This window comes from Scyliorhinus canicula, chromosome 5 (assembly GCF_902713615.1).
Source record: "Scyliorhinus canicula chromosome 5, sScyCan1.1, whole genome shotgun sequence".
In the NCBI taxonomy this organism is placed as follows: domain Eukaryota; kingdom Metazoa; phylum Chordata; class Chondrichthyes; order Carcharhiniformes; family Scyliorhinidae; genus Scyliorhinus; species Scyliorhinus canicula.
In genome coordinates, this window is record NC_052150.1 from 136226168 (window position 1) to 136253620 (window position 27453).

At 43.9% G+C, this 27453-nt stretch overlaps 1 protein-coding gene across 3 annotated transcripts in view; it reads right to left on the reverse strand.

Annotated features, from left to right (window-relative positions):
* The window catches only part of LOC119966291 (growth factor receptor-bound protein 10-like), a 200718-nt gene that overhangs the window by 30145 nt on the left and 143120 nt on the right, over positions 1-27453 (reverse strand). For 2 of the 3 annotated variants that reach the window (XM_038797748.1, XM_038797749.1), the window contains 6 exons: positions 26140-26214; positions 22422-22559; positions 16460-16570; positions 14619-14717; positions 8210-8287; positions 7915-8031 (listed from right to left, as the gene is read on the reverse strand). In XM_038797748.1, coding sequence (XP_038653676.1) covers positions 7915-8031; positions 8210-8287; positions 14619-14717; positions 16460-16570; positions 22422-22559; positions 26140-26214 — 618 coding nt within the window. The remainder of the gene's footprint in view (positions 1-7914; positions 8032-8209; positions 8288-14618; positions 14718-16459; positions 16571-22421; positions 22560-26139; positions 26215-27453) is intronic. The other variant, XM_038797747.1, reaches the window with a different exon arrangement.

The following is a 27453-nucleotide window of genomic DNA, read 5'->3' on the forward strand; positions in this document are numbered from 1 at the left end:
GCATGACCTCACACATTTCCACGTTAAACTCCATCTAATACATTTTGGCTCTCTCTCCGAACCCATCTATATCCATTTGTAAGGTTCTGATTTCCTCATTGCAACTTACTGTCCCACCTATTTTTGTGTCATCTGCGAATTTGACTATAGAACCTTCTAACCCTATATCGAAGTCGTTAATATGGATTGTAAATAGGTGGGGCCTATGGACCTGTGTCACCCGATTAGTTACATCTTGCCATCCAGAAAAAAAAACATTTATCCCAACTCTGTCTGCTGTTCGTCAGCCAGTCTTCCATCCAAGCTAATATGTTACCCCTAATACCAGGTAATCTCACTTTGGGAATTAACCTACTGTGCGGCAGATTATTAAACGCCTTCCGGAAATCCAGATATACTACTTCTACAGGATCCCCATTATCCACTTTGCTTGTTACATCTTTGAAGAACTCTAGCAAATTAGTCAAAATGATTTGCCCTTCATAAAACCATGCTGACTCTGATGGACAGCGCTTTGGCTTTCCCAAATGTCCTGATATTACATCCTTGATAATTGATTCTAACAATTTTCCAACATCAGGTGTTAAAACTAACTGGTCTGTAAATACCCACATTCTGCCTCCCTCCCTTTTTGAACAAGGGCGTTACATTCGCATTTTTCCAATCCACTGGAACTTTTTCCATGTCCAGAGAATTTTGGAATATTTTTTTTTAAATTTAGAGTACCCAATTCATTTTTCCCAATTAAGGGGCAATTTAGCATGGCCAATTCACCTGACTTGCACATTTTTGGGTTGTGGGGGCGAAACCCACGCAAACAAGGGGAGAATGTGCAAACTCCACACAGTGACCCAGAGGCCAGGATTGAACCTGGGACCTCGGCGCCGTGAGACCGCAGTGCTAACCCACTGCACCACCATGCTTCCCAATTTTGGAATATTATAACCAACGGATCCACAATCTCTGCTGCCACTTCCTTCAACACCCTAGGATGTAGGCCATCAGGCCCTGGGGACTTGTCTGCCCTCAATCCGAATTGTTTGTTGAGTACTGTTTCCTTATTGATGCTGATTGATCCACCTTTCTATTACCTCTGAATTGCCGGTTCCTATAGGAATGGTGCTAGTGCCCTCCACTGTCAAAACTGAGGCAAAGGATTGATTTAGCACCTCTGCCATTTGTGTTCCCCACTATTAACTCACCGGTTTAATCTTCCAAGGGGCCAACATTCACCTTAGCGACTCTTTCCTTTTATGTACCTGTAGAAGCTCTTGCTATCCTTTCTGATATTCTGCGCTAATTTTTTTTCATAATTCACCTTAGCTCTTTTTATTACTTTTTTAGCATCCCTTTGTTTATGTTTGAAAGTTTCCCAATCTTCCAGCCTGCCTTTGCAATATGATATACCTCCGGTTTTGTCTTTTTAATGTCCTCAACCTCCTGGTTTAGCCATGGGTGTTTTTTTTACCCCTCTTACCATCTTTCTTCCTCGCTGGGATAGATAATAATCATCTTTCTAAAAATCTTGAGTATATTTTAGTTGTGAGGAAATGAGTATCTCCTTAAACAACTGCCACTGCTCATGAGTTGCCGTACATTTTAGCCTTCCTGCCCAGTGTACTCAGGCCAGATCTGTCCTCGTGCTTATAAAATATCCTTTGTTTAATCCCAGAACACTAGTGTGGGACTCCACTTTCTTAAACCCACTTTCTTGTACCTTTTGGTAGACCAAATGAAGTACTCTCCTTTCAAAAGTGTTCACTGTTACCAGATCACCATGAAATGCAAAATTTACCCTGGGACCTCTTCACTGCAAACCATGTCTCCCCCATTTCACCAACATGTATGAGGGCTTGTTCATCACTGAAATTGAGATCAGTCATTCAGCTACCTCTCCTCCCTTCCACTAGCTCACCAAGCTAAGCTTCTTCGAAGGTTCCACTTGCATATTGATGAATTCACATCTTTCTCCAGTTTCTTTCCCATTACTCCTCAAGTCCTCTCCAAGCTTAATTTGTCTGAGATTCACCAACTGCTCCCTCAACTTAATTTCCACCAAATTGTTGACTCCCCTTTCTGACCTCGATGTTAGCCGATATTGTTAGCTGTTCTTTCTCCTCAGAATATCCCTATCTCCTCAAATCACTCGTCCTCAAAAAAAACATTTTCTGAACTCTTATATTTTTAAACTGGTCTCCCAAATTATAACCTCCCTTCTTACGCCAAAGTCTTTGAACATGCTGACACCACCCAAAGCTCTACCCACCTGTTCAGAATTCCATTTAAGTCTTCACCTGTTTCAGAGGACTGAAACTAATATCAAAATCACATATGGCATCTAATATGACTGTGATGACAATGGTGAACTATCCTTCTTCATACTTTTTGGCCTCCTCCTCCAACATCTCGTCCATTGTCCAGATGGGTGGGATCACACATCTGGTTCTATTCTTATCTATCCAATTGTAGCCAGAACAATGGTTTCTCTTCTCATTCCAACACTACTACCTCTGGAATTGAAATGAAAATCGCTTATTGTCACGAGTAGGCTTCAATGAAGTTACTGTGAAAAGCCCCTAGTCGCCACATTCCGGCGCCTGTCCGGGGAGGCTGGTACGGGAATCGAACCGTGCTCCTGGCCTGCTTGGTCTGCTTTATAAGCCAGCGATTTAGCCTTGTGAGCTAAACCAGCCCCTCCAGAATTACCCTAGGATCGATCTTTAGGCCCACATTTCGCATCTAAATGCTCTGCCTCAGAAAACAGACAGGTTCCACATGTGATGATGGCACCCAAAACCACTTCTCCTTGACCATCATCCAGTCGTGGATAAGTAGAAATTTGTTCCAACTAAATATCAGGATAGCCACTTCAATTTGTTGCTTGAATCTTACCTCATCCTTCAACATGCTCTCCCTATACACTCACGACTATGTGGCACGATCTAACTCCAATTCGATCTATACGTTTGTGGGTGATACAACTGTGGTGGGTCGTATCTCAAAGAACGACGAATCAGATTACAGAAGGGAGATAGATCACTTGGTTGCATGGTGTACTGAAAACAACCTCTCTCTAAACGTTGGAAAGACCAAGGAACTGATCATCGACTTCAGGAAGCATGGCATAACACACGCCCCAGTCGACATCAATGGCTCAGAAGTGGAGATGGTGGATAGCTTTAAGTTCCTGGGGGGCGGGGTCACCATCGCCAACAGTCTATCCTGGTCCACTCATGTTGGTGCAACAGTCAAGAAGAACCAACATCTCAACTTCCTACGGAAGCTAAAGAAATTTGGCATGTCTGCATCAACTCTCACAAACTTCTACCGATGTGCCACAGAGAGCATCCTATCTGGCTGCATCACAGCTTGTTATGGCAACAGCTCTGCCCATGGTTGTAAGAAACTGCAGAGTGTGCTGAACTCAGCCCAACACCTCACACAAGCTTGCCACCCTCCCACTGATTCTGTCTACACCTCCCGCTGCCTCAGGAATGAAAAGAAACAGCATTTTCAGAAACCCCTCCCACCCAGGCTTTGCCCTCTTCCAGACCCTTCCATCAGGCAGAAGATACAGAAGTCTGAAGACCCACAAATCCAGACATAGGAACAGCTTCTTCTCCACAGCTACTAGACTCCTCAATGATTCTCCCTCAGGCTGATCCATTCCCTGTAAGAACACTATTCACAATGCCCTCTGCTGCTCTTTCTCATGTATTTGCTTTCTTTGGCCCTTGTTTTGCACCGTAACCAATCACTATTTATTGATGTACCATTTGTCTATGTATTCTGTCAATTATTCTTTTTATCCACAATGTACGTACTGCGTATGTTCCCTTGATCACTGAAAAATACATTTCATTGCACTTTGGTACATGTTACAATCAATCAATCACTCCTGTGCTCACTGATCTATATTGGTTCCATACAGCAATGTTGTAATTCAAATATTTACATATTTGTTTTCAAATCCCTCCACGGCCTCGCCCTCCCTTATTTCTATAATATCCTACAGCCCTACAACCCTTTTCAGCTCTTTGTGCTCTTTCAATTCAGGCCAATTGCAGCCCACACTATTATAACAGCTCCACTATTAGCGGCTGTACTTTCAGTTGTCTAAGGTCTCTAATTCCCACTGTTACAATCCCAGTTTATGTTATAACTGGACGGGAAGATTCCAGAATGGAGCCCTGGTCCAAAGATCACGGGCTGGATTCTCCGCTGTCGGGACCCTCCGTTGCGCTGGTAGTCCAGGGATTTCCCGACAGTGTGGGGCTGCCCACAATGGGGAAACCCCATTGGCCGGCTGGTGAGATGGAGAATCCCGGGGGGCCGCTGCACCAGAAATCTGGTGTGGCGGGACGAAGAATCCCACCCCATAACTTTTACTTTTTAAAAATAAAATGTGGAGGAACAGAGCCAAAGGGCCGCTAATTAGTTTCAACAACAAGGGGAAAATATTTATTATATTTGAAATATATTTGAAAAGCTGGATTATTGAACAGTAGTCCTTTACTCCCCTCTTATCTTAACAAATGAATACAAATTTTAAGATGAACACAGATTACAATGTACATCTTAATACACAATGGTCTCAGTAACACAAGGTCCCGTTATTTACATGGATTGGTTGCGAGCAATACACACACTATGCTCTGAACCTAATGGCTGTGGATTTCTCTTCAGAATCCTCTCAGATAATTATCATGTGAGTGTTTCCAAGCACCACTCCCAAAAGTACACTTTAAAATATTCTTTCACAATAATGCTTTCCATCAACAGTTTGCATTCCAAAATCCAAACCAGGTATTCCAAGCGACTCTTTTAAACAGAGCTCGTACTGCACTTTTAACATGAAATCTAGTATCCAAGTTTTACACCACCCCTTTAAGATTGCCTGATCACAGCTGCTTTAATTCTTGATTCCCAGACTCTATTTAAATGGCATCACACATTGATTTATCTCTGAAATCTGCCCTCCCACTTTAAATCTGCTTACTGCAATTGCCTCTTTAACTTAAAACACTCTGTTTACTCTTCCTTGAATTCTTCTGAGCAATACCTTGGTCTCTGTTCTTGCAACTTCAACGCCTAAATACTTCAGCTGGTTCATTTACTCTTCCCTAACACCAACCTAAACCCCTCAACTTCTCTCTCTATAAGAACTCTCTGAAAGCCTTCCCCTTTCACCAAGTTTTGTTATCTGTCCTAGCATGACCTTATGTAGCTTGCTGTTGAATTTTATTTGAAAATGTTTCTGTGAGCTGTCCTAAAGAACAAAGAACAAACAACAAAGAAAAGTACAGCACAGAAACAGGCCCTTCGGCCCTCCATGCCTGTGCCGATCATGGTGCCCTAACTAAAAAAAACCTTCTGCCCTTACTCGGTCCTTATAAAGAACAAAGGGTCCGTATAAAGAACAAAGCCGTGGGTGTTCTACTACATGAATGGTGCTATGTAAATACAAATTGTTTTTGCTTGATTCTACTCTCTCATTTAATCACAGGCGGACCCCTGTACCGTCAAGTTCAGAGTCACTCAAAGGGCAGCATGGTGGTGCAGTGGTTAGCACTGCTGCCTCATGGCACCGAGGTTCAATCCTGGCTCTGGGTCATTGAGTGTGTGGAGTTTGCATATTCTCCCTGTGTTTGCATGGTTTCGCCCCCCACAAGCCAAAGATGTGCAGAGTAGGTGGATTGGCCACGCTAAATTGCCCCTAATTGGAAAAAAATTAATTGGGTACTCTTAAATGTATAAAATAAAAGTTCAGAGGCACTCAGGATGAACTCTTTTCTAATTACTTACCGCTCCTTCGGCCGTTATTTACATATAGGTTTTGGGCACGCCTTTCCTCCACTGTATGTGCTATCCCACTGCTTAATAAAGAGCCAATTTTGGATGATCATGACTTTCGATAGCTAAATATTGGGAAGACTGAAGCCAACTGCTTTGGTCTGCACCCTTACAACTGACTTCATTCCACCCCCCCCCCCCCCCCCCCCACCACCAATCATTATTTCAGGCAAAATCATACTTGTTGCAAATTTGTCACAGTATTCCACTTCAAGCTGTGGAAATTTAGCAAGGCCTAGTTTTAGGCCCGATTAAAATTGGGTGTTTTAAATTTAAAAATTGGGTACTTTAAATCAAGCCACAGACACTCCAGCACACAGCACCATGGGTATTTGAACTGGTCAAGTTCGAGAACACCAACACCAGAAAGGCTGCCAAGACATGACCGGACCTGTGCTGTCAATCGTCCATCAAGAGATAATCGATCCGACTGACATGAACCAATCTACTGTTAAAGGCCCAGAGCAAGCTAGACTCTCGGGTGCCTAGAATTCCCACCATCACCTTATTTGGTAAGTGAGTTCATGCAAACAACACCACCTGGGATGGGCTCAGAGTCCCTGTCAATCGGAATCAATCAGATCATTGGACACTGAGACCTCCTCCCGATATCCCATTGGCAGAGAGCCAAGAAAAGAAGCAACAGGGCGCGAAGCCCAGGGGGATAAAGATAAGCACTCCGGACACCTCAGGAGCGAAGACTCGTGGGAGGTGAATGACCTACCGTGGATGGGCATTCACGACCTACCAAGCCATCCTTACAGGTTGTAAAGACCAATCTTGGGTACCTCTAGAATATATTTATGGGTAGTAAACAGATAAATTGTGTGCTGCATAAATATTGTTGAACTTGAATTTGTGTTTGTGATCTATTCTCCTTATTATTAAAGACACCTTGGTAAAACCTTTGAGTAAGTGAACTAATCGAAAGTAGGGGCCTCACGGTAGCATGGTGGTTAGCATCAATGCTTCACAGCTCCAGGGTCCCAGGTTCGATTCCCGGCTGGGTCACTGTCTGTGTGGAGTCTGCACGTCCTCCCCGTGTGTGCGTGGGTTTCCTCCGGGTTGCTCCGGTTTCCTCCCACAGTCCAAAGATGTGCGGGTTAGGTGGATTGGCCATGCTAAATTGCCCGTAGTGTAAGGTTAATGGGGGGATTGTTGGGTTACGGGTATACGGGTTACGTGGGTTTAAGTAGGGTGATCATTGCTCGGCACAACATCGAGGGCCGAAGGGCCTGTTCTGTGCTGTACTGTTCTATGTTCTATCTTGAGGTTTTACAGATATAACAAAGCTGAAAGTCTCAAGCTACATCATCTCAATCATAAGGTCATCTTATTTGTGATCCATCGGACAGGAGGTACAAAAGTCTGGGAACATGCACGAACAGAGTCAAAAACAACTTCTTCCCTGCTGTTACCAGATTCTTAAATTACCCTCTTATGGACTGACCTCATTAACACTACACCCCTCTATGCTTCACCCGATGCCGATGTTTATGTACTTACATTGCGTACCTTGTGTTGCCCTATTATGTATTTTCTTTTATTTTCTCTTCATGTACTTAATGATGTGTTGAGCTTCTTGCAGTAAAATACTTTTCACTGTACCTCGGTATACGTGACAATAAACAATTCCAATCCAATCCAATCTAATTGCCTCTGCCTCAGTTCATTTTCATTGGAACTCCTGTTCATGCTTTTGTCACCTTTATTATTTCACTACACTCTTTATTACCTTCTCATCGTCTGACTTTCAGAGATCTTAGTTCATACAAGACTCTACTTCTAATATCTAAAAAATATATATATCCTACCCCAACACCACAAACACCTATCATCATGCATTCACTGACCCCTACAGTAACATCCCCGGTCCAAAGTTTGAAACAGTAAATGATTACCCTGGTGTTTAAATCCTTCTATTACCTAATTTCAGCCCAATGAGCCTCCCAGCCAACAAATTAGTCACCTGATTCCAACCTCTTAGAAATCCTCTTTCTATTTGCACTATAATAGTGCTTTCAGCTGTCCAGGCCCGCAAAAAATAGTGAATGTGTTTACCCTCCATGTTTGACCTTCTTCCATGGCTGCATTTTGGGCCTCTGCTGGATTTTCTATGACGCGACCTGTGTGCCCAGAGAAGTCCATCGCTACCAAGGAATTTTCTGATATGCTTCTCTGAAAAGAATAACAGAAACAAAATAACATTATAAATCTGCATGATTCACGGAATACTGTAACCATTTTTAAAATGATCAAAAAATATACCACAGTAATGAGGAAAGGGAACAAAAATATAGGTGAGGATAAAACAGAAACCAAAGGATTTTGTTTTTAAAAAGAGAAGGTGACCTACCACTGGTGTGGAGAAGTGGGATAATAATGTCTTTCTTTGTTGAGGAATCCGATAGTTCTGATACAATAGGATGCCATACTGCAAAAGAGAAAAAATGCTAACTTTGAAAAGGAACAGCACGTTTTACAAAGAGAAAACTTTTAGATAATACAATGACACCACATCTCTTTCCTACCAAGAGGTTTAATTTTTACCAGTGCAAATTTGGATGTGCTATGCTGAGCAGCCTTGGAGACATAAGTGGCGGCCTCAGTGCACACACCCCTAGTGTGAGTCATTTCAGATGTCGTATTGGTATAGGTATTAGCGCACATGCCAGTTGGAAGTATGCAGAACATGATGTCAATCAACCTATATTGTTGATTTGATGCCAGTTCGGTCATTTTGTAGCTCAACGCTCCAACCATTGCCCTCTTTTCGTCACACTTGACTGAATACACGTTCAGCAGCAGAAAGGATCCCACCAGTGTGGTTGGTCATGAACTACTTTCAAGTTAGTTACTGACAGATCCCTATGGGTGATTGCTGAGGTATTTAAATGTTAGCTCCCTTCTCTCTCCACAGATGTCCAGCATCCACATAAATTTACTTTCACCTCCTTGTTTAAATGTTTGCTGGTTTCAAAACTTCATGAACGTTGTTGAAGTTTACAGTGTGTGTTTTGGTGATGCTGAACGACTTGATTCTATTAGGTCTAATAGGCCACTGAAGAGTGAAGGGATATGAATTGTTCAACTGCAGATGGTTTTTACGAGCTGCCAATCACAAACCACTACTCAAAAGCAATGAGTGGACTACAGATAGTGGGAACCAGACGCAGGAACAGCAGCACTACTTTGAGGAATGGACACGTGGAGCTGCAAGATAAATATTACATCTAAATGCCTCCGAGAGTCCCTGTCTGGTCTGCCCTCTAGTTTCCAGACAGGGTTCGCTTTTCTGGGAGGAGGGGGGGGAGAATTCCCTTGGTCAGGGGTCCCTGTGTGGGGTTTCCCTAATGCAGGGATTCGGAGGGGGGGGGGGGGGAAACAATGGCTGGGGTCACCCCATCTTTGGGGATGGGCACCCAGGCAATCTAGGGGCTGGAACTGCTGTGTGTTGCGGGTGGGTGTGGGGCTGATTTGCGGTGGTGGGGGAGGGGAGGTAAATGGGCTCGGAAGATCTCTACAATCGTGGCCCTGGCATGGTGGACCTCACAGTGGGCCAATTGGGCATCAGCTGTCTCCTTGGCCCACTGCAATGTCCAGCACATCAGGTTCAGGATTATAGAGACCACAAGTGAACCTCGCCACGTGATTCCCAGCTGTGGAGACCAGAGGATCCCTGGAGGGTGGGAGCTACGGCACCCGATATAATAATGGGTCATTACAACGCATTTTCATTTATTTCAATTGCCTGCTGGTGTGCGGTGTGTGGACATCATTCATGCTGCCAGCGAAGAGTCGGAGCATGGTGTTTCGGGTCGGCACTGGTGCATATTCCAATTTTGATCCAATGCCCAATCTCCGTTCCATCGAGGAACACCTTCTGGGCTTCCCAGGGATGGACAACCCGCCAACATTCCACTGCCCCATTGATCTGACGGAGCCTTGCAGTACATAGCAAAGTGGGTACCAGAATTCTTGGTGGTCGGCCATATGGTGCACAGCTTCGCCAACATGAAGGTGCAGCCCATGCCAGCAGCTAACAACAGCCAGGAGGAGAAGAGGAGTAGGAAGAGAGAAAGTAACCTAGAGATCCATTTTAATAGCCAGGCTGTCTGGAGCAACTTATCCAACTGTAATACAAGTGAAGCAATGTAGCTACTGTTATGTACTGAATACAACCAATTTCCCCAACAGTCCACCACCATAACTGCCCTCTGCTACTATCATAGCATCGTTTTGCCACAAAGCTAAACTAAAAGTCCACAAAAAAATAAACATACTAAATCAACTAATGCTACACTGCACACAAATGCCAATAACCCATACTTGCAAGTTCCTTTTTGCCCGTCTTCCTTGTGCCTACCCTAGTTTTGTGACGTGGTGCTAACTGAGTGGGTTCAAGCACGGCTAGTGGAAGGCTACCTTTCAATTGAGGAAGCTGCATGGCCTTAAATCACCTATCACAGAAAATCTACAGTGCAGATGGGGCCATATGACCCATCGAGTCTGCACCGACCCTTCAAAAGAGCATCACAAACCATGTCCAGTCTTCCGGCCACTCGGCCCCCTATCCCGTAACCCAAAGCTTAACCTGCACATCCATGGACAGCAAGGGGTATTTTGGCATGGCCAATCCAATATCCCACACATCTTGGACTGTGGGGGGAAACCGGAGCACCAGAGGAACCCACGTAGACGAGGGGAGAATGTACAAACTCCGCACAGACACTAACCCAAAGCCAAAATTGAGCTCGAGTCCCTGGTGTTGAAGCACCAGTGATAACCAACTGTGCTACCCCAAAGTATCCTCAGCTACCGCTGAGCGTCTGGACCTAGAAAGTCCAGCTTCGGATGCAATATCCTCCGCATGGGCAGCAGCGGCCTGCTGGCAAACTGGCAACAGCAAAGGACCTGGGGCAAAGTGACATCAGTAGTGGTACTTATGCTGAGCAGGGACTGTGATCTAATTAAGTCACTATCACTCCTTTGCTTTGTTTCAAACACGAGCTTTCGGAGCGTAGCTCCTTCCTAAGGAGCTGTGCTCCGAAAGCTCGTGTTTGAAACAAACCTGTTGGACCTTTAACCTGGTGTTGTAAGACTTCTACTGTGTCCACCCCAGTCCAACGCCGGCAGCTCCACATCATGACTCCTTTGATTGGCACCTCTGTTGGAGGGGAGGTTAATGTGTTGCTGTGATGCTCTGTGAAGCCTATTTGAACACAGGTACTTGCAGTCATGGTGGCAGCAATCTGTGCTTGCATGGAAGTAAGTGAGCTTACAAAGATGCAATTATGGCAGACCTTGCAAAATTGAAGTCTGAATTTTCACAGCAATACAGGTATTCGAGTGGTTTCTGCTACAATATAGTTCTTGGATGTATGAAAGGAGAAAGGCACAATGGTAGGGTGCAGTGAAAGTAGGATGGGGGATACGATGGAAAGTAAGAGGTGTATGTTTCCACCATCTGCAGGTTCCTAAACCAGAAGAGATTGTGGAGTGTGAGCAACATGTGATAAGTGAGAAGAGAATTAATTATAAGGAGACAGTCATCTTCTATAGTTTCAGTCCTCGACAGGCCAAAGCCACTCCACCGATTGGCAAACAGTGTCTGCTCCTTGAGGGTGTGGACAGGCCCAGTCCTGTTGTCCACTGTCAGTTAGGTGCTGCTGCCTCTGGTTGTGTATCACCTTGACCTGCAAGGATGCAAGAATGTGGGAAATGTGTCACTGAATATGGTGCAAAGCCATAAATAATAGTGAAACAGGATAACCAGAGGCCTTGTTCATCACGGCAGGCAACTTCAACCAGGCCAACCTCATGAGTGTACTGCCAAAATTCCACCAACACATCGCCTGTCCCACCAGGGGCCCCAACATCTTGACCACTGCTACACAAACATCAAGGGCTTCGATCCAGCCCTCGACTTCCGAAAATTGGACCTAAAGATGGTGCGCTCCTTCTCCGGCAAACAAGCAGAAACATAAGCGGGAGAATCTAGGGAAGAAGGCCGTGCTATGCTGGTCCGAGGCAACAGAAGAGCTCTTACGTGACGACGTGTAGTCAGTAGTCCATATTCAAAATCCCAGCCATCTACCTAAACGAGTATGCCATCGTCGTCAGAGACTTCATCAGTAAGTTTGTAAAAGATTGCGTGTCAAAGAAGGTTTCTGAGGTTCCCATCTGATTCAAGACGAAGAGATCATACTGGACCAAAGAAGAACCAGGCAATGTGCCTCAACAATTAGCATCCGGTGGCCTTGACATCTATCGTTATGAACTGCTTAGAGAGGTTGGTCATGAGACATATCATCTCCACACTCCCAGAATGCCTTGATTTGCTGCAATTTGCATACCACCACAACCGGTCCACAGTAGATGTTATCTCCCTGGCCATACACTCAACCCTGGAGCATCTCGACAACGTCAGACTCCCATTCATTAACAACAGCTCCACCTTCAACACAATAACTTCAGCCAAGGTCATATCCAAACTCCAAAACCTAGGACTTGGCTACTCCCTCTGCAACTGGATCCTTGGCTTCCTGATCCCTGACCCATTGACAACAATCAGTAAGGATAAACAAGAACACCTCCTCCAGGATAGTCCTAAACACTGGGCCCCCCAAGGCTGCATACGTAGACCCTACTATACTCCCTATTCGCATGTGATTGTGAGGCAAAATTCGGTTCCAACACTATCTACAAGTTTGCTGATGACACGACAGTAGTGGGTCAGATTTCAAACAACGATGAGTCAGAGTACAAGAGGGAGATAGAGAACTTAGTGGCATGGTGCAATGCCAACAATCTCTCCCTAATGTCAGCAAAATTAAGCTGGTAATCGACTTCACGAAGCGAAGTGTCGTACACCACCCTGTCGCATCAATGGTGCCAAGGGGAGATGGTTGACAGCTTCAAATTCCTAGGTGTGTACATCACCACAATCCGTCCTGGTGCACCTATGTTGACACTATGACCAAGAAAGCACAACAACGCCTATGCTTCCACAGGAAAATAAGGAACTTCTGCATGTCTACTTATGTCTAATGACTTCCCAATTTTTGCAGATGCACCATAGAAAGCATCATATCTGGCTGCATCAAAGCTTGGTATGGCAACTGCTCAGCCCAAGTACGTAAGAAACTGCAGAATGTTGCAAACACAGCCCAGTCCATCACGCAAACCTGCCTCCCATCCATTGACTGTCGACATCTCCAGCTGCCTTGAAAAAGCAGAGCAGGCAGCATAATCAAAGACCCCTCGCATCCAGGGTCTCTCTTCCAAATTCTTCCAACGGGCAGAAGATACAAAAGTCTGGGAACACACACTAACAGATTCAAAAACAGCTTCTTCCCCACTCCACCAGACTCCTGAATGGCCCTCTTATGGACTGAGCTGATCTCTCCTCGCATTTTCTCTACTGTGTAGCACTACCATCCTTAAGCTCCACCCAATATTTATGTCTATGGATTTACATTGTGTTTCTACCTCATGTCCTATGCATAGAATTTACAGTGCAGAAAGAGGGCATTCAACCCATCGAGTCTGCACTGGCTCTTGGAAAGAGCACTCTACTTAAGCCCACACCTCCACCCTACCCTCGTAACCCAAAAACCTCACTAACCTTTTTTGGACTCTAAGGACAATTTAGCATGGCCAATCCACCTAACCTGCACATCTTTGGACTGTGGTAGGAAACAGGAGCACCCGGGGAAACCCATGCCGACACGGGGAGAACATGAAGACTCTGCACAGATAGTGACCCAAGCCGGGTATCAAACCTGGGGCCCTGGAGCTGTGAAGCAACAGTGCTAACCACTGTGCTACTGTGCCACCCTATGCTTTTCATGTATGGTACGACTGGACTGTATGCAGAACAATACTTTTCACTGTACCTCAGTACACATGACAAATCTAAATATAAGCATTTGGCTTATGCAATTGGCATAGTTGAACAGTTTGCCGGGTGCACAGCTTTAAGATATGGGTGTACAAAAGTGTGTGAATGTGAGGTGAAGCAATCAATGTAAAGAATGAGTCTTCATTGATAGAGATTGAGCAATGTCGGAGGCTAGTAGTGCATGTGGACAATGCACCCAGGTCCTCAGGACATTAATCTGAGTATTGCGCACTGTGCCTATCTGGTCCCACTGAATTTGATTGGAGGACCTCCTAGCTACCCGTGGACAGAGCACATCTCGTCTTTCACTCTGCCCCTTTCTGACCAAGACCTATAGTGCAGTGTTGGAAAATCTTGGAACCTTTTTTCACTCATCTAGTTCCATTATTCTATACTTAAGAATCAGTTGTAGACTGACTTCCAGCACCTGCACCAGCCACTTCCCCTTAAAGTTATGTGGACTGGTTTGAACTGTTCCTAACCTCTCATGATTTTGGGTCTCCAGCTGAGGCAATCAGCCACTCAATATAGCCGTTAGGGCAGACTGCACACTGTAAACATGTTAATTAAGGAGGTAGACAAAGTTGGTGTGCAGCCTGCATAGGAAGCAATTGCTGCAGATTAATCCCACATCAGGATTCCTGAGTTTATTTAAGGTGCTATCAAATTTAGCTCCCGACATTTATAAAACACAAAAATTGTCAACTGATAAAGATACATCAAGTTTTATGATTTTATTAATCACTGTAGAAGACTAGTAAATTAGAAAGTGAACTAGGTGAATTTAGATGAAAGAAGCAGAGAAACATTATTTAAGAATATGATAATCATATCATTGAACATTTACAGTAACAAGGAATACCTTGAGGAGTCGAAAGGCTGTCATCCAGCATGTCCTGCTCTGTTCATCCTCTGCACATAACAATCGAAGGTCCTTTGTTTCATTCCGCATTTTTATGGGCTGCAAGGGTCAAGGAAACTCCAGTTATCCATACTATTCCTTATAGAAAAATATCATTTTAGTGCACTGAAAGTGTGACTAATTGTTTATCAACTTTCACTTCTCCAGTCAAAGAATAGACTAATTGAATCTCTTTTAAAAATTGATGCGAGGATGCTAGTTATATGCACAGAATTCAAAGTACCATATCTGTTAAACAGAGAGGCTTTTGACTTTCTCATATTTAATTGGAGCAAATTTCTGCTCATCCAGAACTGGATATTGGATAAGCAGTCATATAATTTAACAGGGAGGAGTCAAGAGAACTGATGTTGAGCTAGCACTAGGTTTCATCAGTGAACATGGGAAAACTGATGCTCCATTTTCAAATGATAATGTTGGGAAGATCAGAGGTCATTGTCCAGGAATGGGAAGATAAGTCATTGCAAATAATACCTTAGCTATGATTCGATAGATTAAAAATGGAACCAGATGATTGCAGCCCTATCCAGCTGGATGACAGTGACGCGGTGCTGAAGGAGGATGGCGTGATCAAACATGTAAAATATTCCAGAGTTCGAGCGGGACAAGAGAGAATAGTTTATCTTCTTCAGTCATGCATAAATTCATTTTTAAAATATAAATTTAGAGTACCCAATTCAATTTTTCCAACTAAGGGGCAATTTAGCGTGGCCAATCCACCTACCCTGCATATCTTTGGTTTTATGGGGGACGAAACCCATGCTAACATGGGAGAATGTGCAAACTCCACACAGACAGAGACCCGGAGCTGGAGTCGAACATGGGACCTCGACGCCGTGATGCAGCAGTGCTAACCACTGCGCCACCATGCTGCCCAGAAATTCATTTTTAATTAAATAAAAGCAGTTTGGTCCTGTGGCAGGAGTGGAAATCGATTACGGGATTCAAGCATATAGTTCTGGAAAATGTAGGTATAGATATGAAAGGCAAAACATGTTCAAGGGCATTGGAGAGAAAAGGAAAATTACAGAGGAGAAGACAGTTTTCTTGGGCAGAGGGGTCAAAGAATGTTTTGAGCAAAGTGGTGATAATGGCACAATTAAAGAAGGGACAATAACTGAAGAGAGGGTACTGTTAACAATATCTGCTAACTTAGAAACCAGGAAAGAAAGATGGGTGGTCAGAGGTTCAGTGGGAATAGGATTGACAGAGCAGGAGGTAGGTCTCATGGACCAAGGTGAGCTCCAATATTAGGGTAGATTGGAGAGAAACTAGAGAATGATGCAAGTTCAGGAACATTTAAGAAAGCTTGATCTGTTGGGCTCATGGAAGGGAGGGAAGCAGCAAAAGGCAGCTGATTGGATTTTCTCAAGCTTAGTGACAAAGTCCAAGAGCGTCTCACACCTGTTGGGAGGAAAAGGAATTTCAGGAAAAGAAATGAATTTCAGACGATTATTTGCAGTAGACAAAAGAAGCTTGTATTCTTGGAAGGTGCTGCAATAGAGAACAATTTTAGCTATGCGAGTAGGACCTGATAGTGCTTTATATTTGATCGAGTATACTTGTGGAACATTTAGTCCAATGCTTAATTTGTGATTCTGAAGTCATGGAAAATAATATACAACGTAGCAAATAAATAATTCACTAAACATTTGTTTTTACTGGGGAATTTCAGTGCTGCATGGAGGAATAATTAGATGTTGATAAATAATTCAAAATTTCAAGTCTGAATATAAAACACAATGAAGTACTTGCACAAATAATCTAATTAGAAAATGTACCTTTATACAAAAACCATAGTCAGTTGGTGCACTGTATGTTTTTTTGCCAGCTACTAAGGAAAATACATTATTGTCTTCAATGTCTGCCAACAGCTGAAGATGTCTTGGTTCCTGTGCAAATGACAAGATAAAAACATTTAGAATTTGCGAAACAGTCGCCATAAATAATACAAACTTTAATTTGTTCATGGGGTTGAGCACCACTGGCAAAACAAGCATTTTTTGTCCATACCACATTTACCACATTGCCCTTAAAAATGCATTGGTGAGCCACCTTTGCACTTCATGTGCTGTTGGCATACCCACAATACTATTTAAGGAGAGAGTTCCAAAATTTTGGCTCATGAGATATATTTCCAAGTCAGAATGGTGTGTGACTTGGTGGGGAACCTGCAGGTGGTGATATTTCCCTGCATCTGTTGCCTTTGCCCTTCGAAATGGGAGAGGGTCCAGTTTTGGAAGATGCTGTCGAAGGAGTCCTGGGGAGCTTTTGCGGTGTATCTGGTAGATGGTACACGATGCTGCTACAGTGTGCCAATGGCAAATGGGATGTGGATCAAGTGGGCTGCTTTGTGCTAGAATGGTGGTCCGCTTCTTGAATGTTTCTGAAGCTGTGTCCATTCAGAAAAGTGGGGAGTATTCCTTCACATTCCAGACTTGTGTTCTGTGGATAATGGACAGGCTCAGGTGGTAACTTACTCATGACAGAGTTCCAAACTTCTGACCTGCTCTTGTCGTCACAGTATTTATGGTTGGTCCAAAAAGGTGTTGGGTCAATGGTATCCCCAGGATGTTGATAGTGGAGGATTCAGCAATGGTAATGGCATTAAATGTCAAAGGAAGATGCTCCGATTTATCCTCATTGGGGACGGGTCATTGCCTGGCACTTGTGGGGCATGAATGCTACTTGCTACACATCAGCCCCAGTTTGAATGTTGTCCAGGTCTGCTTCATGTAGGCAGGATCTACTTCAGGGTGTAACGTGTTTGTGAACAGTACAGGACACTGCGCAATCATCATTTATGACATTATCCTGCAATTAAGGTGTAATGTCTTGGGGCTGAGATGATGAGCCTCCAACAATGACAACCATCTTCCTTCGGGTTCCATATGACTCCCACTAATGGAGATCTTTCCCTCGCTTCCAACTCACTTAACCTTTACTCGGAGTACTTGATGCCACATTCGTTCAAATGCTGCATGCTGCCTTGATGTCATCAAGGGCAGTCACTCATCTCACTTCTGGAAGACAGCTTTTTCATCCATGTCTGGACTGCAACGAGGTCTGAAGCCAAGTGAACCAAACTTGAGAATTGGTTCGCAGATTATTGCTAAATGCTACTTGATAGCACTGTAGACAACACGTTTAATTATTTTGATGATTGAAATTAGATTGTCATGTTGTTAGTTGATGATTTTCTACATTGTTAGGTAGCTGTCAGTACTGTAGATATACTGGAACAGCTGGGGCATAGCTAGTTCTGGAGCAGGCGTCTTCAGTACGACAGCCAAGATGTTGTCAGGGTCCACAGCCTTTGCTCAAAAAAGGGCTAACAAAGCACACATTTAAACTTTGTGATTGTGCAACAAAATCAGCAGCTTTCAACATTGTGCATTCAATTTCCACTGAAGTGGTTATAAGATTACAGCAAGTAAAATCTTTCAAGTTGTACAATGAAGATATTTAAATGATTAAAATATTAGATCCATTAGGAATCAACATGGTATCTCATAATGTGATCACACCTTAGAACTAGATTCTACAAGTACAAAAAATGTTTGCATCCTATTTTGAAGAATACACTTTGCATTGCCAGTGGTACTAAACGGAGGTCATGCGGGAGGAAACTGCAAAATTTCTGAAATTTAGTTTAATTCTCGTCATGGGAAAAGGCAGTGGCCCGTAGCTTCCTGGTCCCCCAGCATGGATTTAGGAGGTACCCAAAGATGCACTGGAGAATCCCTCCCAGAAGCTCCTAGTTAAAAGGTTTATGTGGCAATTATCCAGAAGCATCAACTTCCCTGGGCAATGTACTGCATTGGTAACCATCCAGCAGAGGGCAGCAGAGCAGAGCTACTGATCAGCTGTTCTGGGGAAATTTGCATACGTGCAGTGCGGTCAGCCTAATTTGAAGGTGGTTTGTGGAGGGGCTGTTGTCAAGTGACAGTTAAACCCGAAACACTTAGTCAGTGTTTCCCACCCTACCTCCTCCTCTAACCAAAAAAAAAAACCCCACGGTCATTGGGAAGCGGGAGCAGGGGTCTGTCGTGAAGGTGAGTGAGTGCCTTTAAATTTGCTTACCTTTCAGCGGGAGCAGGGTTTGAGGGAATATCAGGTAAGCTCTTCCTTTATTTTTATTTTTCTTGTTTTTTTTAATCTAGAGGTGATGTCAGGGAAGGCAGTACAATGCTCCTCCTGCAGAATGTTTGAGGTGAGGGACACCGTCAGTGTCCCTGCTGATTTCATCTGTGGGAAGTGCACCCAACTCCAGCTCCTCAAAAACCGTGTTAGGGACCTGGAGCTTGAGCTGGATGAACTTCGGATCATTCGGGAGGCAGAGGAGGTCATAGATAGGAGCTTCAGGGAAGTAGTTACACCAAAGACTGGAGATAGATGGGTAACTGTAAGAGGGACCGGGAAGAAGCAGTCAGTGCAGGGACCCCCTGCGGTCGTTCCCCTGAGTAACAAGTATACCGTTTTGGATATTTGTGGGGGGGACGACTTACCAGGGGTAAGCCATAGGGTACGGACCTCTGGCACGGAGTCTGTCCCTGTTGCTCAGAAGGGAAGGGGGAAAGGAGTAGAACATTAGTAATCGGGGACTCAATAGTCAGGGGCACAGATAGGAGATTTTGTGGGAGCGAGAGAGACTCACGTTTGGTATGTTGCCTCCCAGATGCAAGGGTACGTGATGTCTCGGATCGTGTTTTCCGGGTCCTTAAGGGGGAGGGGGAGCAGCCCCAAGTCGTAGTCCACATTGGCACTAACGACATAGGTAGGAAAGGGGACAAGGATGTCAGGCAGACCTTTATGGAGCTAGGATGGAAGCTCAGAGCAAGAAAAAACAGAGTTGTTATCTCTGGGTTGTTGCCCGTGCCACGTGATAGTGAGATGAGGAATAGGGAGAGAGAGCAATTAAACACGTGGCTACAGGGATGGTGCAGGCGGGAGGGATTCAGATTTCTGGATAACTGGGGCTCTTTCTGGGGAAGGTGGGACCTCTATAGACAGGATGGTCTACATCTGAACCTGAGGGGCACCAATATCCTGGGGGGAGATTTGTTAGTGCTCTTTGGGGGGGTTTAAATTAATTCAGCAGGGGCTGGGAACCTGGATTGTAGTTTTGGGGTACGGGGGATTGAGAGTATAGAGGTCAGGAGCACAGATTTGACTTCGCAGGAGGGTGCCAGTGTTCAGGTAGGTGGTTTGAAGTGTGTCTACTTCAATGCCAGGAGTATACGAAATAAGGTAGGGGAACTGGCAGCATGGGTTGGTACCTGGGACTTCGATGTTGTGGCCATTTCAGAGACATGGATAGAGCAGGGACAGGAATGGTTGTTGCAGGTTCCGGGGTTTAGGTGTTTTAGTAAGCTCAGAGAAGGGGGCAAAAGAGGGGGAGGTGTGGCGCTGCTAGTCAAGGACAGTATTACGGTGGCGGAAAGGATGCTAGATGGGGACTCTTCTTCCGAGGTAGTATGGGCTGAGGTTAGAAACAGGAAAGGAGAGGTCACCCTGTTGGGAGTTTTCTATAGGCCACCTAATAGTTCTAGGGATGTAGAGGAAAGGATGGCGAAGATGATTCTGGAAAAGAGCGAAAGTAACAGGGTAGTTGTTATGGGAGACTTTAACTTTCCAAATATTGACTGGAAAAGATATAGTTCGAGTACATTAGATGGGTCGTTCTTTGTACAATGTGTGCAGGAGGGTTTCCTGACACAATATGTTGACAGGCCAACAAGAAGCGAGGCCACATTGGATTTGATTTTGGGTAATGAACCAGGCCAGGTGTTAGATCTGGAGGTAGGTGAGCACTTTGGAAACAGTGACCACAATTCGGTGACCTTTACGTTAGTGATGGAAAGGGATAAGTATACCCCGCAGGGCAAGAGTTATAGCTGGGGGAAGGGCAATTATGATGCCATTAGACATGACTTAGGATGTGTAGGTTGGAGAAGTAGGCTGCAAGGGTTGGGCACACTGGATATGTGGAGCTTGTTCAAGGAACAGCTATTGCATGTTCTTGATAAGTATGTACCAGTCAGGCAGGGAGGAAGGGGTCGAGCGAGGAAACCATAGTTTACCAAAGAAGTGGAATCTCTTGTTAAGAGGAAGAAGGAGGCCTATGTGAAGATGAGGCATGAAGTTTCAGTTGGGGCGCTTGATAGTTACAAGGAAGCGAGGAAGGATCTAAAGAGAGAGCTAAGACGAGCAAGGAGGGGACATGAGAAGTCTTTGGCAGGTAGGATCAAGGAAAACCCAAAAGCTTTCTATAGGTATGTCAGGAATAAAAGAATGACTAGGGTAAGAGTAGGGCTAGTCAAGGACAGTGGTGGGAAGTTGTGTGTGGAGGCTGAGGAGATAAGCAAGATACTAAATGAATACTTTTCGTCAGTATTCACTCAGGAAAAAGATAATGTTGTGGAGGAGAATGCTGAGACCCAGGCTATGTCAGTGTTACACTAATAGTTACTGGCAAAAAAAAGTGCTTCTAACTTCAGTGTAACTATTTTAAAGACCACACCTGACCCCCCCTATCCATATGCAATTCTCAACCCCACCCCCGATGGCCCCCAGGACCTGACCCCCCCCCCCCCCCCCCCCCCCCCAAGTCGCCCTAACACGACAGACATTGCACTTCTAAAAATATATAAGGTAATTCTCATTTCCAAAAACGCAAGTGTCCGACTTTCAAACCTTACCCTCCTCCTATCTAATCCCTCTCCTGAATATGGTCCTGATCTGTGTTGTTTATAGATAGTGTGCACCCACTTGCCTCTATAATAGCAGTGACTATCTTGTCAAGAAAACATACATTGGAACCTTCTGAGGACGTAATAAAGTGTGACAGACATGTTAAAAATTTCTTGTTTCATGGCCGAGGATATTATTGGTATCTTCTAAACACATGGCAAAATAGTTCGGACAACCAGTGAGAAAACAAGCAGGAAATCCACTGTAGACACATAAATGTTATGAGTAACGCAAGCCATAGCTTAATGCACACCAAATTCCAGTTTTAATAGCATACTCTCTGATAAAATTAATTTCTCCAAACAAAGTCAAAGAAGGTCAATGATGTGGAGTCCACATGCAGGCCAGTGAAACAAGTAGCACTGGTCTATGCCAAGCATGCTCCAAAGGTTTCCACTGATCATATAACCCAGTACCACTGAAGAAAAGTGCAGATATATCGGAGATGCATGATTGCAGACGTAACCATATTGGTCAGTACAATCCAGCTTTATACCCTGAGATAAAAGCAAATTACTGCGGATCCCGGAATCTGAAACAAAAACAGAAAATACTGGATAATCTCAACAGGCCTGATTGCATCTGTGGAGAGAGAACAGGGCTAACTTTGAGTCTGGATGACTCAGCTTTGACTGAGTTAACTATGTTCTCTCTCCACAGATGCTATCAGACCTGCTGAGATTATCCCGCATTTTCTGTTTTTCTTCCAGCATTATACTATGTGGTCTACTTAGCCATTGAATCATCTGCCAATTTTCAGGCTGTCTCTTATTGGATGTCATGAAACCACTGAATAATAGAGCACAGAAGGATGCCATTCTGTCCACTCAAGTCTGTGGTGGCTCTTGTATTCACTGTCGGATTCATTTCAACATTGGTGCTGTCCTTTAACATGAGCTCTGGACTTTATCAGAGGGAGAAAATTCATGAGCAACCTCCAACTCCAAAACTGTCCTTTTATAGATTTAAACATTCCAAACTGTTACTTACCTTGGAAGTTCCTTTTGAGGAAAAGTAAAGGCCTGATCTTCGCAAAAACACAGACAGTTTCTTCCAAGATTTTCTTCCCACTTCCCTTACATGCAAGGATCCTTGAATTTCTGGGCTACTGCTGGAGTTCAGAAAGTTCTGCAACAAAATTTATACTAGTATTATTGTTTAAAAGTAAAGATCAAACATACTTTTATTCAAGAGTGGTTGCATAAGGTTAGGTGGATTGGCCATGTTAAATGCCCCTGTGTGTCCAAAGATGTGCAGGTTAGGTGAGGTTACAGGGATAGGGTGTGGGGCTAGGCCTAAGTAAGCTGCTGCTTCAGAAGGTTAGTGCAGCTCGGTTGGGCGAATGGTCTCCTTCTGCAGTGTAGGGATTCTATGGATTCTAAGTGTTTGTGGAAAGCAAATGCACACCACGTGCAAGATTTAGTAAACCAGACGATCTCTCATTATTGTCCACAGTAAATCAGAAGTTTTTTTTGTCCAAAGTTAATCAGAAGTTTTTTAAATAACAAGATTGTTACACAAGGAAAACTGAACTATTTGTGAAGAGGAAGGGAGCCTTGAGCATCTGGGAGAACTAGCCACAGTACTGGGATGGATTTTATTGTCCAATTGTAACTTGACGCAAGCTCCAAGGTTCAGAAGCACTCAAGAGTCACAGATCTTTGGGACTGGAATAGAAAGTTCTTGGAAGGTCATTGACCTGAAACATAAGCTCTGATTTTCACTCCACCAATGTGATCAGACTAGCTGACAATTCTGTCACCGTGAAGGAGAAGCTGGACACAGATCCATGGCTTCCAGTGGATTTGAACTATTCACAACCTCAGCAGTGAATTTGACCCAAATCTGAGCACATGATCCATAGGGCACGATTCTCAACGAAAATGACAAAGTGGCGATTGCCGGCGGGTGTTTGGGCGCAATCCAGACCAGAATTATTCATTGTTTTAGAACTTGTGGTGTTTCTCATTGGAAAATCCCACACTTAGAATTGTTTTCTGCATTGAGGTATCTTTTCTGTAGTGGGGAACTAAAGATGGTGGTAAAATCGCACCCATAGTTTCACCATCTTAAAGCCTGCCTCTCAATCAACCTTGATTCTCCATCTGCCTTAAATTTCAGCTCAAGTAACCTATTACCATTGTGCTTGCTGACCTATACTGGCACCTGATGTCCTAAAGTCTCCACTTTAAAATCACATTCATGTCTCAGAATTACTGTGGCTTTGCCGAATCATTTCTCTGCAACTTCATTCCGACTTCGCTTCTCAAACACATTGGGCGGAATTCTCTGTCCCTAACGACCGGATCGCGTTCCCCGATGGGATGAAGAATCAGGTGGCAGGCCAAAATCGGACCGTCGTTGCACGCCGACCTGATCACAAAGCTCCGACCCCCATTGATAACGGGAACGAGATCCATGCCACATGCCTGTGGAAGCATGTCAAAACTTGTAAATGGGTCTTAACAACCAATTTGCATCCATTTAGTAGGTCCGGTGCCCTATGCTCCGGACTTATGTGATTCTCCCGTCCCTGTGGCCAAGAACCACTTGGGCACAAATCACTTGTGGAACACTGAATTGCTTGTCGCTTTGTGATCCTAGGGGAATCATAAGCTGGTTGCAATTCAGCTCTGGCGGGAGAACATAGTCTCCCCAACGTAGAATCCAGCCCATTATTTCTATTACTCTCAACATTTCCAATGCTCCTCGCCTTCACCCACTATTAGTAAGGTACACATTCAGCAGTCTGAAGTCCATTTTTTGGATTTCCCTTCAGAAAGGATGTTAAACCATGTAGCATGTAGATTCTGCGGGTTAAAACTACGAATGATAAGAATAAAATAAAGGATGAGTAGTCACATGGCCCCTGCAGTTTGCCCCAACATTCCATATCATCATGACTGAATGGATCTCGGTCGTGAACATATGCGTCAACTGAGCATTCACAGCACTCTGGGGAAGATAATTCCAAAGATCCTCAACACACAGTGAAAATATTTCTCATCTCACTCATAAATGGCCGATCCATTATCCTAAGGACATACACTCTAGCCAATGGAATAATAACCTGCAGCTATGAGCAGAGACTTGAAGTATTGGGATTAATTTAACTGGTCCATAGAACGTTTCTGAAGTATGGAGAATTTTGATTTGGCAAAACGACAAATTCTTCAGGTTTGGGAGTCAATGACGAAAAGATTGAGGAGAAATATTACTAGATATTTCTTTGTATAAAGTTGTTACAGCATGGATTGCTTTGTCACCAAAGCATTAAGTGAGGACATTTGAAGCAGCCAATTAAGTAGGATAAATTCAAGTGAAGGCAGTAGAATGCATTTCAGATTATTCAAGCAAATGGTCAGCACATAAACATTTTTCATTTTACCAAAGAGCACACAAAGTCATTTGGTATATCGCCTTTGTGCCAAAGTGTGCTGTAAACATCTAAAGTAAAGTAATCTTTATTGTCACAAGTAGGCTTACATTAACACTGCAATGAATTTACTGTGGAAAGTCCCGAGTCGCCACATTCCAGCGCCTGTTCAAGTACAGAGAGAGAATCAGAATGTCCAAATTACCTTATAGCACATCTTTCGGGACTTGTGGGAGGAAACTGGAGTGCTCGGAGGAAGCCCACGCATACACGGAGTGAACGTGCAGACTCCGCACAGACAGTGTCCCAAGTCAGGAATCGAACCTGGGACCCTGGATCTGTGAAGCAACCCACTGTGCTGTTGTGCTGCCCCATCTTTATGTAATATTAAGGCACATCAATAAAGAATAGGAACTGGGAGTTAAAAAAGCAAAAGAGCTATCATGACAGCACAAGCAGGCTCAGTAGAGTAAACGATTTACTCCACTGTGTGGAGTGGTAATGTCACTAGATTAGTAATCCAGAGGCCCAGGCGAACACTCTGGGGGGCAGGTTCCAGTTGGTAGAATTTAAATTCATTTATTATTATTTATTTGGAACATAAAGTTAAGTCTCTGTAATGGTGAAGATGACAATAGCATTGATTTTTGTAAAAACCCGTCTGGTCCACTGCCCTTTAAGGAAACCAATCTGCCATCCTTTCCAGGTCTTGCAATGTGGTTGATTCTCAACTGCCCTCGGAAATTGTTTTTTGTGAGCCACTCAGTTCATGGGCAATTAGGAATGGGCTACAAATGCCAACCTTGCCAGTGATACCCACATCACATCAAATAATGTTTTTTAAAAGAATCGTGTTTTTATATATCTATATCCAACAGACTAAATAGACATACTACTGTTAGTTATGGACATAATACTTTTTTCTGAATTACAGTCCCTTTAGCCGCTACCTCTCATTCTTCTGTTTATCCCATTTTATGGAGACTATGGATGGCACTTGTCTGACGTTTGTTGCAGTCTTTCTAATTAACTAAACTTAATCTACATTTTAACCCCCTTAAAATTGCCAAATCTTTGCACAAACTCCCACTGCATCCCATTGTTCCACACAGCCTTAAAACTACACAATCCTTACCATTCTGATCTTGCATTTCCTCCTAGATTCTTCAGGCTTTTGAATCCCAACGCTTCTGTCTAGTCACTGTCTCCTGATTTACCTCAAATTCTTCTAACCTTACTATATACTTTGCCTTGATTACCAATTAAAAACATACACAATTCCATGCTCAGTAAAAATTTTGTGCAACATACCCTAAAATATAATCCTCTTACCTGCAAGACTTGCGAATGTGCGCTACTTCCATTTAACTCCTGGCAACAAGCTACCATTTGTTCTGGAAAGAAGCTCTGTCCGAACAAATAATACTTTTCAAATGTTGGTCAATAAACATGTCCCATTAAAAGTCATACAAAACTCCTCACTATTGGTTAATTAACAAAAGAACCCAACAAACTTTGAACAATTTAATTCAGCAGAAGAGGTGGTTGCCTCCCAACTAAAAGACCATGAATTCAGCCCCCAAAGATGCTCACAATTCATATCAACATACTCATTGCCAGACATATGTTACGACACCCTGGGCAAGTGCGCAGTCAATTCCAGCCCCACGGCCCCAGTATCCTAACATAAGTGAATTAATCAATAATTTGTGTATTTTGCAGAGATCTTTGGCCCTTGGCTGCTCCACTGAGTTACAGACAACAGGTTTGTAAGTAAAACATTTAAAAATACTGTTTATTTATAATAATGTATGAGAAGAGAATGGAAATATTGGAAAGATGGTCTACGAGTCTGACTATTCCCCCAAACACCATCCCACCCTCCACCTACATACTCACATGACAGGTACACAGTGGTGAAGAGAACAGATCAAAATAATGGGGGTTAAACTGGGTGCGAGATATTCGGCGTATGATGGTGGCACAGTGGTTAGCACTGCTCCCTCACGGCTCCAGGGACCCGGGTTTAATTCTGGCCTCGTGTGACTGTCTGTGTGGAGTTTGCACTTTCTCCCCGTGTCTTCGTGAGTTTCCTCCCACAGTCCAAAGATGTGGTTAGGTGGATTGGTAATGATAAATTGCCCCTTATTGTCCAAAAGGTTATCTGGGGTTACTGGGTTATGAGGATAGAGTGGAGACATGGGCTTAAGTAGGGTGCTCTTTCTAAGGGCCGGTGCAAACTTGATGGGCTGAATGGCTTCCTTCTGCACTGTACAGATGCCATGATTCGAGGATCTTCGCTGCTGAAGTTGAGGTCTTTGTAGGTGGTGATCTCTTCAGAATGCAAGTTGTTCAACGCTCATCGGTTTGTTTGGATCTTTTAACGTTTGTCTTCAAATGGAACATGCAGGCTATAGAATTCTCTCTGGAATCACCTGCTCTTCCACTGACTTGGACCTTCACAGATGATTCCCCTCAGGTCTATGCAATTCTTACTGCCGTCCATCAGATGGACTATCAGCCTCAGTTCAGTCTAAACTTTTCAATATGAGGGTTTTAAATGGTCCCTCTGGCAGGTGGCACTGGATTGTAACCTCCCGCAGGCTGAACTGATAGCAGAGAGAACGGTCTTTAAACACAGGTCAT